Here is a 12,467-nt window from a genome sequence, read left to right as displayed (position 1 = left end):
CTGGGTGGACCGGCGTGGGGACGGATACAAGTAAAAGCCTGGAAAAGGCTTGTAATTTCTGCTGAGGTCCCAGCTCCGAGAGGAGGGGTGGCGGGATCTGGCCTGAGCTGAGGGTGAGGAGAAACACCTCTGCGGAAGGGGTGGAGGAGCTGAGCTGAAGGATGAAGGAAGGGGGAGCTGCGGCACCTATAGAGGTCCCGTGACAAGCGGTTGAGTACCGCCCCCCAAAGGAATTTCCTTCAGGGAGGATGCAGCCTCTCCCAGCGCTGAGCAGCTATTGCCACTGAGCTCGGCACACCTCGTCCCTTTCCAGACCACCCCGCAAGGCAAGCGGTAGCGTCCCCATCTCCCAGGCAAGGAAGCAGGCTCCGCCACGTTAGCAGAGTGGCGAGTCCCATGGCTGAGAAGAGGCAGGGCCAGAGTTTCAACTGGAGGTATAGGACCCTAATCCCATGCCCTGTCCACGATCCCTGAGCCCTCAAGGTGCCCAGTTGGCACCGGGAACTCTGCCAGGAGCTGGTGGAGTCCAGCTGCTGCCGCCCAAAGGCTGTCCACTGCTGAGCAACAGAACCCCCCTTGGGCTGTCTGTCCTGACTGTGAGGGACACGGTTCTGTCTTCAGTCTCCACATCAAGGGCTGTACGGGATCTAGAAACTGAAGTTGGCTGTGGGTTTAACAAGCTAACCCCATGAGGAAGGCCAGGTATTGGGAACTCCAGAGAAATGACAGGGACCTGGAGTGAAGGAAGGAAAACCACCAGGTCAGGGGAGGAAGTCCTTCCTGCTTTCTAAGCAGTGTCCTCCCCATCTGGCAAACACACACACACCTACACATCCACACAAGCATGTGTACACTATCCCACGCACGCCCCATGCACACATACACACAATGTACACATGCACACACACAATACACACCGCATGCACACAACACAGATACACACACTCACACCTACACGTGCACACACATAATACACATCCACACATGCATGTGCACACTCCCCCATGCACAGACAATACACACATATACATATGCACACACATGTATACATGCATACACACGCATGTGCACACAAACAGACGCACACATATACCCTCTCTTACTCCAGGACCGTATGCCTCCCCTGACACCAAGATCAGTCCAAATTCTTACTTTAATAGCCAAATTACAGAGGAGGAGCAGTCCTACAGTCCCAACAAAAGCAGGAAGAGAAGTGCAGGGCTGAGGCAGGGAAAGAACCTAGTCCCAGTCTCACCTCTTTGGCTTAAGATGTCATTTGGGGCAAAGGATTTAGAAAACTCCTGAGCACCATCCCTGAACAAACTCAGCACTTTCTGTCTGTGCCTCTAGAAGACAGGTGCCCAGCTTCCCGGGCCCCTTCTGATAGCTCCAGGCTGAGCCCAGCAAGAGGGGAGGGGTACCATGTGACCTAGGCTGGCCTACTGAGTCATTGCATTTGCTGATCAGGGATTGGTTCAAGAATGGGCATGTGACCCAAATGAGCAACTGAGAACCTTCCCTGGATCCCTGCTTTTTTGGCCAATTAGCTTGAAGCCCCCTCTTTCCAGGGGTCACTGAATTCATATGATGAAATTCCAGGATGCTGGTAGCTGTCTTATTGTCAACGCAGAGGGCAGGAGAGCCAGGGAGTCCATGTTTGAATGAAATCCTTCAAACCCCTGGATCCAGCTGTACCTGAAGCTGATGAACTTTATTAAAAGATAAGAACTAATCAAAGACCGTTTCTCCTTAAGTCAGTTTGAGTCTCCATCACCTGTAATCACCAGCACTGATTTGGGTCTTAGGTATCCTCATCTTCTAAAGCTACCTCTCACTTTCATTTCCCTCTGCATACATTCCCTCCTACTATCCTGTAGTCTTGGGGCAGAGCCTGCCAATCTCCGTGAAACCCTCACAAAGCCCAGCATGGTTCTGGCCCCCTGGCAGACTGACCATCAGTGACTAGTGAGGAGCCCGGCTAGTGTTCTCCTTTGGCAGAGCAATAAAGACAAAGCGAATCACTTGGGTCCGATGTTCTTTCAAAATGAAACAGGACTGAGACCAGAGCTTCAGGCCGTGGTGGCCAGTGTTGGGGTCAGGGCTGTCCTCGTGTTCTACTCTCTATCCCCCAGTGACTTCCACTAGGTTTATGGCTACACACTACCAGCCAACTCAGTCCTGGGATGATAGAAAGAGACAGAAATAGAAAATTAAGTCATATCCTGGCTGCAGCAAAGGCCATAAAAATAGGTAACACTACAAAGAAAAACACATAAGAGTTATGCAATGGCTGTAGGATCCAGGATTTATCTGGGATTTCTGCCAAAACCTAAGGGACTAAGGGCCCAGGGGCCAGTGACCCCCTGGTGCTGAACGGGAACAGCGTCCCTTTGGCTTCACTTTATTCCCGCTGGATTTTCTCTCACGGTTTACACATCAACAGCAAGTACAGGTCAGTAGGCCACAACCTTAACATACTTGAGGCTCCCATTTTTTTTTATCCCAAAATGACCCAAAATGATCCACTTACATACCATGTTTTTAAAAACAACAAACAAACAAACACAAAAGCAATTTAATGCCCCAGCTGAAAGAGCACGGAGAAATGAGAAGAAAGTAACATTGTACTGCACCTATTTCAAATTGTGACGGCAAAGGCAGGACCGCGTGAGGGGCTGTAATGAAGTCGGCAGGGAGTTTCTAGTTTGGACTTCAGGGAAGAGAGAGGACCAGAGCAGTTCCTAACCAAACAGGAAAATCAAAGAGCAGAGCTGAGCAGTAAGTGAGATGAGGGCAGTCCGCAGGCCTCGAGGAGGTTCTGGGTAACCAGGTCTCCGTGACTGTCAGGGGCGGATCTGCGAGCTTCATTGCGCAGAGCGCTAGCCAGCCAGCTTTCCTGCTCTGCATTCACCAAATGCCAGGAGTGTCCCTTCCAACCACCGCAACAACCCAAGCCCGTGCCCGCCAGCGGTACAATGGCCCCGGACGCAGCAGCATCCTGCTGGAGCCCCACGGAGGTGGGCTGTAAGGACACCAGGCTCAGAGGGGCTTCCCGGACTTAGAAAGCTTCAGGAGGAAGAGGAGGAAGGGAGTCCCGTGGTGTGCAGAGCGTGCGGCATCAGCTAGGTTCAGCCAGCATGGGAGGCAAACAAAGTCTGAGCCTGGAAGGTTGTCCTCCTGGTTCACGTCCCGTTTCACGTCTCAATTTCCCCTTGTCTTCCATGCAGTCCCAAGGGAGCTGGACACCTGTCTAAATGCTGCTGCTCCTGTGAGCAGGACCCCACCAGCCGTTTGGCCAGACTCCACAGGGGACAGCAGTAACTGAAAGGAATATGCAGAATCCCGGGGTGGGCCATGGCAGGTGAGGGTGTAACTGCTCATTTGCATATCATGGTCCACAGTGTTCTAAAGAAATGTGCCTAGCTGAATTCTTGTAGGTTAAATGCATGATGGATCCCACCAGAGAAGCTCTGGAAAGACCAGGGATTTGACATGATAAGCTGAAGTATCTAGAAGGACACCCCAGGGTTTGTATAGGATTGTCCGACGTAGCCAATGATGAGTAAACTCCCGGCTCTGGAGATGGCTGGGTCCCGTCAGATGATGGTGCAGCCACAGCAGTACCGCTCAGGGTAGTCGACCACGTACACTCTGTGGTCCGTGCCGTAGAGGTAGTAGACGTAAGTCTGTCCTTGGTACCAGTAATGCACTTCTGTGAGGGGGATCAGCTCAATGGTCTGGCGCTGGGGAAACAATTGCCCAAGAAAAAACTTCAGTGCTCTAGTCAAGTCATTTGCCTGTTCAAGAACCTTCGGTGGCTCCCTACTACCTGTGGGGTGAAGTTCACACTCTGGAGTTGGCATTTCGGTTCCCGTGTGCCTTTCTAGGTGTATCTCCTACTACACTCCTTCATGCACACTAAACTCTGTTCCAAACGGACTTTTCAGCCTTAGCCACCATCTGATGCTACGTTTCACAAAGTGGGGGCACAGTCATCCCCAAGGGAGTCCCGGGATGTACGGTAAGCCTCCAGGCAAATAGGACATCTTTCAGGAGCGTTACTTTTTGGGGGACACCTGGGTGGCTCAGTGGGTTAAGCCTCTGCCTTCAGCTCAGGTCATGATCTCAGGGTCCTGGGATCGAGCCCCGCATCGAGCTTTCTGCTCAGCGGGGAGCCTGCTTCCCCCCCCTCTCTCTCTCTGTCTGCCTCTCTGCCTACTTGTGATCTCTCTCTGTCAAATAAATAAATAAAATCTTAAAAAAGAAGTGTTACTTTTTAGATGGGGAGGAAGGGCGGAGAAAGGTGGAAGATAAAGTCATTTTAACCATCTCTATATTAATACAGCCATGGAGATATTAGGGAGTAACTTATACAATTTGAATTAAATTTTAAAATAAAACAATGACATCAAAGAAATTCCAAAATCTGGTGGTCCACTTCAGACATTTTTTCTCAGGACACTCTGTACCTCACCATGGTCTTGCACTGACCTTCCTTTGAAGGCCTCTCGCGCTCTGGCATCTTCTCAGAGCAGTTACTCTTCCAAAACTGTGGGACCCCCAATGGAATGTGGAAGACCACCTTGGGAGGAGAACACTGGCACCCTACTGAAATACCCTCCTTCCTCTGCTTTGGGTGCAGAGGAAAGCTACTCCTCAACACCGAAGCTAAGCTTCCTCAGGGATGTCCCGTGGTCCAGGCTCTGCATCAAAACCCCAAAGTTCTTCTACATGAAAGGCTTCTTTGTCCCAGACCCACATCTAGGGGTCCACAAACCCAGAGGGAGGTGGTGTGGATGGCCCAGGGTTAGACCTTTTTACTTCAGGAAGTTTCACTCCTTGGAGACAGTCCTGTCCCCAAGTCCTATCACCATAGGTGATGGTCCAGAGGCCACTGGAAAAGGGGAAACAGACTAGGCAGGGGATTTTGAGAAGCAGGCTCCCCACTGGACAGGAGGGGCAGCCGAAGGGCAGTGTGACATTGTGGCAGAAGAGAGGACTCAGAGTCAAGGACTGCCTCTTCCATGAAGGTCCCTGCCTGATCTAGAGTTTGCTTGTTCTAGGAAATGGGGATAGAAGCTTCTAGGCCACAGAGTTGCTGAGATCACCAAATGAGATCCGGAGACTTTCCATATGACAGAAAGTGGTGTCTAAGTGGTAATTTTGGAAATCAAAGGCAGAAGACCCCCTTTCTGTTATAGAAGACACAAAATGGGCACCAGGAGACAAGAGAAGGTGGGAGCCTACATCACTGCTCCAAGCACGTGGGCAGTGGGGTCATGGTCACTCTCGTTTCCAGAGTTTTCTGCCAAGATCAAATGGAAAATGATACTGGTTCCAACCCCTCCTGCCTCTATTTGCTTTGGATTCAAAAGGCCTCCAGGTCTGAGGCTACAGATTGATTAGGCCATCAGCTGTCATCAGGTGGCTGCCTCGTAATCAGCCACAGATGAGTCGGCACGCCTTGGTCATCCCCCAGGAGAGCAGTTTCCATGTCTGAGAGCACTGGAATGGGGGGAGGGGAGACATTGTCATGACAGGTGTGTGCTCAGGCTGACTCCATGTGCTAAGTTCTCAGTCCTGAACCAAATATCAGCAAGCATCTTTGTCTACAGATGCAGGTCCAGAAAGATTCACAAAAGAGCCGTTTTCTCCCATGGCACTCCCTTTTAATAAAATCCATCCTCCTGCCCCTGGTTTACCCTTCCCTGCTCTGGGACTGGTTCACAGGGGTCTTGTGTTGCCCAAGACAGGACTGTCCTGTAGGGGACAGTCCCCAAAGATCCAGGGCTGCCATGGACACACTGTGTGGTCTTGGGCAGCTCATTTGCCCTCTTCAACCTCAGTTGCCCCAGCTGCCAAATCAAGGGCCCAAAAAGGACTCAAAGGGTCACTTTCAGAAGTAAAAGAATCTCAGAATAACCAGTGTCTGCAAGCTGCTAAAATCAAGCCCTTATCTTCTTCCCATTCCTGTAATCAATACCCCAGTTCTGGGGGCTCTCATGAGACCCAAACCATTAATACTAATGAGGCAAGAGCAAAGTCCCACAGGGATGATGGGATGATGCTCTGGGGGTTTCCACAGACTCTGTTCTTCTCTCACCCACATTCCTGCACATCTGCTTCTTCTCTGCTACTCACAGTCCATTGTTCTTCCGCAGGGTCCTGTCCTTGAGATACAGAAATCCCCTCACATGCAAGGAGCACAGCCGGCCTGGGAAATTGCGCCCAATGATTGGATGGTGCCAAACAACACGAGGCCAGCCCCCTCATCTCCAGGCACACAGTTGCCTGGTACTCAGAGCTCCCACGGGATGGAGCAGCGACTGGACATTTGCCACACTGCGCCATTCTGTGACCTCTGCTCCCCCCTCCTCTGGCTCTGGCCCCCCTACTCCTTCACAATTTTCTCCTGGGAGCACTTTCTTCATAAATGTCCTGCACATAAGCTCTCATCTTGAAGCTGCTTCTGTAGCCCCCAACCTAAGGCAACATCCAACCCAGCTCATTTTAAAGATGAGGACATTGAGACCCTGAGAAGGGAAGAGCGCAGCTTGGAGCCATGCGCATGCATGAACCTGGGATGCGACCAGTCCTAGCGGTGTGTCTGGCCCCAACTCCCCCTCAGCGGACGCCCCCATAAACCCGCATTGGCTTCCAAGGAGTTGTATATCTTGAACGCAACGAGTAATAACATTTGGCTTGGAGCTAGGGAGTGGGTTCTTCCCCTGGGCTCTTCCATTAAGCAGATGTGTGGTTTCAGGTAAGTTACTTCTACTCTTCCAGCTGGAAACAGCATGGGTTGGGGCTAGGAGGGGGTAGCTGACTGCAGCCGGCACGCCAGAGCCAACCCACCAGTCCATTCAGTATTCCCAGCGTTTTTAAATTTTTGTTCTCTGTACTGAAAAATTGGAAGATGTCATATAAAAATCTGGAGTTTCAGGGGTGCCTGGTGGCTCAGTGGGTTAAAGCCTCTGCCTTCAGCTCAGGTCATGATCCCAGGATACTCAGATGGAGCCCTGCATCAGGCTCTCTGCTCAGCAGGGAGCTTGCTTCCTCCTCTCTCTCTGCCTGCCTCTCTGCCTACTTGTGATCTCTGTCAAATAAATAATCTTAAAAAAAAAAAAAAAATCTGGAGTTTCAGAGGTCTGAAATCGCTGCCCTGCGCCTACACCAAGATGAGTGGTGGCCCACCCCTTTGGATAAGGCGGCTCTCCCTACCATGGTAGCACCGGCCATGGCAGGCCTTTACGTTTGTAGTGCCCCAAATCCATGCTTTCTGAGGCCCACTGCTGCTCCAAGATGGCTATCATTACTTTTTAGTTAAATGCACCTTTCTCTCTCCTGCAGACAGGGGAGATGTGCAGAGAGAGAGAAAGAGAAATACTCAATGAAAAGGGACCAGAAGGAAAGGCACATTTTGAGCACCAGGTTCCAAGCATTTAAAGCAAATTATTGCATCTCTACCAAACCCTGAGGTGATGGAAACATCTCTTTTTCACTGGTGAGAAATCGGACTTCCAGGAGGAGGAAGTGGCTGGTCCAGGACCACAGTGAGACACAGAAAACCAGGATATAAGCCCAGCCTACAAGACTCAGGGAGCTCCGGCGCTGGCTATTCTCTGGCCAACCCCCAGCTCCCCGCCCCAGCCCCGTGCTCCCACGACCCCTCAAAACCTAAACAGGCACCACCGCCATCTAGTGGCCATCCCAACCGAGCACCAAAGCAACCCTTAGGCCTGAAGCCAATCCCCCGACAAGAGAAGGGGCTCTGAGGGGCAGGACCCCCGGTGCCAGACTTCCCCAGGACCCCGAGTCTTGAACTTTACCTCTCCCTCTCTGAAGATTCTAACCCACGGGGTTAGAGTCAAAATCGTGCTGAGCCACAGTCCTGCTTGAAACCCTACAGTAGCTTCCCCTTGCTCTCAGGATAAGAATCCTAATCTCCACGTCCAGGCGTCCGCCCAGGGGTGCCACCTGCCCGCGGCCCCACACTGCTCTGCTCTCTGCCCTCCGGCCACATGGCCTCTGGTCAGTCTCTAGTACTTCCGAAACTGGGACTCCTTTCCTCCACCCTTCCCCTAGCTGGCGCCTTTGCTCCCTCCTTTGGAAGGGGACCCCTGCCGAGGGAAGAGCGCATTTCTTCCTGTGACCAGGCACCCTCAGGGCCCCAGCCCGGCCCCCAGAGCCTCGCGACAGCCCCCAGTGCCCACCGCACTCACCTGCTGAAGGACTCGGGCGCGGGAAGGCAGGGTGGCGCTGTGCTCCGCGATGCCCCTCTGAGAGGCCAGAGAGATCTCCCGCAGCGGGAAATCCACAATGGGGTACACCTGCAGGAGAGATGCAGCCCACCTCGCTGGCCTAGCCCGGGGTGTCAGCACCCGAAACCTTGCGGCTCTGATTCATAACATAGGGGCTGGAAAAGGAGCCCAGGCAGGTTTGGGGGAGGGCCCGAGGCCACCCGGTGAGTGGGTGGGGATTGTCTAACTTCCAGGGGGCTTTGATTACCACCCTGCCAGCCTCAGGAATTCCAACCAAGAACGGGGGACTGTGGACAGAGCACTCCTTCACCTGCAGCCCACTCTCTCACCCAGCACCCCTCTGCCGCTGTCACACTGGGGCGGGGCACGGGGCTTCCTGGGGACATGCCTGAGCTGAGCCTTTAGGAAGCCAGACTGACTGGGGCAAAGAAAGGAGGCTGAAGATGATTATTCCGCCATAAAAAAGCAGGAAACCCTCCCAGTTGCAACGACAGGGATGGACACTGAGGCCCTTATGCTAAAGCAGATAAATCAGAGAAAAACAAATACTGTATGATCTCACTTACATGCGGAATCTAAAAAAAAACTCATAGATTCAGAAACAGATTGGTGGTTGTGGGGTGTGAAATGGGAGAAGGTGATAAAAAGGTGCAGACAGAGTTATAAAATAAGTAAGTCCTAGGGACTTATGTACAACGTGGTGACTGTAATTAATATTGTGTCGTATGTTTGAAATTTGCTAAGAATCTAGATCCTCAAAGTTCTCATCATGAGAAAATAAAATTTGTGTGTGATAAGGGATGTTAACTAGACATTGTGGTGATCATTTCACAACACATACAAATATTGAATCACTGTGTGGTACACCTGAAACTAATACAAGGTATGTTAATTATGCCTCAATTTTTTAAAATACAAACTATAAAGTCAAAGAAGCCAATGTGAAAAGGCTACTTATGGTTAAAAGAGAGAGAAAGAAAGGAAAAGAAAAGAAAAAGGTAACTGAGCACCTGACCCTCTTAGAGAAAACATGCCCTCTCAGACGTCCCATAAAGACTTAACTTCCCTGCCAAGGCCTACAGCAGAGGTTGGCAAATCTATAAAGGTCCACTTAGTAACTATTCTAGGCTTTGTAGGTCATAAGGTCTCTGCCTCAACTATTTGACTCTGCCCTTGCAGCAGGAAAGCAGCCACAGATAATATGTAAACAAACAGGTATGGCTGTGTTTCAATAAAACTTTATTTATAAAAGCAGGCCAAGGGCCAGTGTTTGCCAACACCTGCCCTACAGGACCCTCCATGATCTAACCGCTGGCACCTCTCGGGTCTTAGGTCCTTGCTCTGCGCAACTCACATCCATCCCTCCTGTCCCACCCTCTGCTGTTCCTCAAGGCCTCCCTCTGCTGGACACCTCGGCTCCAGAAATTCACAGGGTCCACACCCCAAGGGCACTGTCCTGGTCTTTGCCCCCCCCCCATGTCACTTCCCAGCCCCCAGCCGAAACCACACCCATTCCTGTCTCTTTCCCCTGCTTGCATGTTTTCAGTGACTCTTACCACTGTCTGATATTGGAGTGAAACATTACCATTTCCCTCACCAGACTATGAGATCCGCTAGGGCAAGCGTTTGGTTTTACAGTATCCCCACAGCCTACAGTGGTGCTTAGTATGGGAAGAGGGTCTCAAGGTTTGTGTCAGGGTGTGGGGGAGGAAAGGAGGGGTTGAGCCCTGTTCCAGCCCAGCCTGCCTCTCCAGGAGAATGCAGCCCTCCCCCTGGGAGGGCGGGGGGGGGGTGTAGTGGGAGGGGAACCCAGCTTCCCTTGTGATGGTCTTTGAAGCCCTCCTTACCATGGTGTTTTCATCCTTAAAGAGGCTTTCTCCTTTGGCTTTAGCAAGGAGTTCCCCAGGGCAATTCAGACGGTGCTCAGTCACAAACTCAAACAGGCTGTTTTTCCTGGAAGGGGAAAGGATGAGGAATGGCGTACACAGTATGGGGGTAAGAGCATGTTTTCGGAATCAGGCCGACCTGGGCTGGAGGGTGGCATTACTACTGCTGGGACCTCGGGCGAGCTCATTAGCATCGTCACCATGGGGAAACGGGTAAAGTACTGAGAGCTCTGTTCTATTAGCTCATTTTGTCCTCACCTGTGAGCACTTCACACCGTGCCCCCCAGAAGAAACCCAGAATGCATGGGAGCCTTTCCTGACATGGGGATTTAAGACCCAGGGACTCTTCCCAGAAGGGAAGGCCCAGGCGTTGAGTGGCTGCCTGCACTAGAAGGCAGCATGGCAGAATTTGAACTCGGGTCTGTCTGTTGTAACGCCTGCCAGCATCCAGCCACCCCGTCTCCCCAACCCCCAGCCTTTCCCAGGACCTCTCCCCTTCCCAAGGTGCCTGAAGCCCTTTTCTTCCTGCACAGGTCCCTGCACTGTGAAAGCCCCAGCCAAATGGAGTTTCTCCGCAGAAAGTAGTCCTGGGCAAATCCCCCAGTCAACCTCACTGGGCCACAGTATAGAGACACGGCCACATACCACACGATGACCAGCTGGATAAAGTGCAACAGCTTCTTCTCCCCTTTGCAGGTGGCACAGGTCTTGCTGCCCCTCCCTGAGCACGTGCTGCACCTGAGAGGGGCATGAGGTCAGCACCACTCGGGTAGTCAGGGGCCTGGCAGCTTCTACAAGGCCCAGGCCAAATCCTTCCTCATAGAGGTGGACTAAAGTGAGCCTCAATTGGTTCCCCCTGCCCACCATCTAGACCTCCTGCTTCTGGTGGCAATGCCCCAGTTTCCCTTTGGTGACCACTGACCTGACCACAGGAACTGTGGGCTTGCCCCCACCCCTTCTATGACCAGCTGGGGACCTGGGCTTAACCCATTAGCTTATTCTATATGTCTGGCCACAGTGGCTGACACAAAGATGAACACACAACCCTGGGGAATGCAGTGAGATCTGCCCTTGAACTTTTTTGTAAAACTATCAGGAAAGGGATATCCTTTTTGACTGAGGTTACTAAGCTTGGAGCTGTTGGCTGTCCCCTCTGTCACCACAAGAAACAGCTTGCCTGAGAATGAAGACAACACAAAGGAAAGCAGGGTAAGGGTGGTGACAGTCTTGGTGACATTGTTTAAGCATCTGGATCCAGCTGAACCTGAAGCCATCCCAGAAATATAATATCAGAATTTTCTGTTACAAGGGCGGAATTTTTTTTTTTTTTTTTTTTTTTGTTAAGCTCATTTGAAATAGGATTCTTTCATTTTTGAACAAAAGAAACCTGAGCTTCTTTCCAAATCAAAGACCTTCTTTGCCTACCACAGGTGGCAGGTCTGCCAAGGCTTTGCTAGCTGCCTTCTTAGAAGGATGGCCTAGGCCTCAATGAGCCAAAAAGTATCATTAACCAACACAACTTTGTGAGGTCTCACTCTCGGGTTTCCTGTTTCTCTTTCAAGATTTATAAATACACTATGGACATGATTTACAAAATGCAATGAGCCACTATTTACAAAGCCCTGTGAACAGAGATGGAACTTTGTTGATTATTTAGTCAATCACCAAACTGTTCTTGACTCCTCCGTGCAGGCCCTGCAGTGAGTTATAAATAAGGGTTTGCCTAGGTCCTGATCCTCAAAGTGTTACAAATCTCACCTTCAGGTGGTTTTCTGTGTTCGTGTCCCCAGCATATAAGCAGGAAGACATCTCCCTTCCTTAAAGCACCCCCTCCCTTCTTCTCCACAGTGACTCTTTCTTTACATCTGACCCATAGATTGCCAGATGAGTTCCAGTCTCATCTCAAAATAGCAAGCCTGCAGGAAAGCTCACCCACTCTACAAATATTTCCTGAGCACCCGCTAGGCACAGCACTCTGGGGCACAAGAGTGACACAACAGGGCACCCAATGGCCTCCGGAAGGGCAGACACTGAAAAGCAAGGAAGCTGGCAAGTGAGAGTCCTTCACCTCAGGGCTGGGGAGACCCGCTCCTACCTCCGCCTGCCAGACCCCGAGCACATTGGACACCTGCGGGACTGCTTGGCTTTGCGCTTGGCTCCGCTGCAGGACGGGCACCTCACCTGCGGACACAGCACAGCCTCAGCCCCCGCCGGCCTCCCAGAGAAGATGAGCAAAGGGCACCCTGAGACCCGCTTCCGATCCCAACCTGGTGTCCTCGAACAAGCCACATCCTCTCCCTGGGCCTCAGCTCATTCATTT

General features: G+C 51.6%; 1 protein-coding gene across 4 annotated transcripts in view; it reads right to left on the bottom strand.

Moving 5' to 3' along the window:
- Window positions 1-3,106: 3,106 nt before the first annotated feature.
- Window positions 3,107-12,467, bottom strand: part of SSUH2 (ssu-2 homolog) — a 28,357-nt gene continuing 18,996 nt past the window's right edge. For 3 of the 4 annotated variants that reach the window (XM_082696566.1, XM_082696568.1, XM_082696565.1), the window contains exons 8-12: window positions 12,243-12,328; window positions 10,793-10,885; window positions 10,109-10,214; window positions 8,223-8,330; window positions 3,107-3,743 (exon numbers count right to left, since the gene is read on the bottom strand). In XM_082696566.1, coding sequence (XP_082552692.1) covers window positions 3,597-3,743; window positions 8,223-8,330; window positions 10,109-10,214; window positions 10,793-10,885; window positions 12,243-12,328 — 540 coding nt within the window. In that variant the 3' untranslated portion in view covers window positions 3,107-3,596. The remainder of the gene's footprint in view (window positions 3,744-8,222; window positions 8,331-10,108; window positions 10,215-10,792; window positions 10,886-12,242; window positions 12,329-12,467) is intronic. The other variant, XM_082696567.1, reaches the window with a different exon arrangement.

Source organism: Mustela nivalis (genome assembly GCF_964662115.1).
Source record: "Mustela nivalis genome assembly, chromosome: 1".
Taxonomy (NCBI): Eukaryota; Metazoa; Chordata; class Mammalia; order Carnivora; family Mustelidae; genus Mustela; species Mustela nivalis.
Note: the sequence above shows the minus strand (reverse complement) of the source record. Positions and strands in the feature narration are given on the sequence as shown.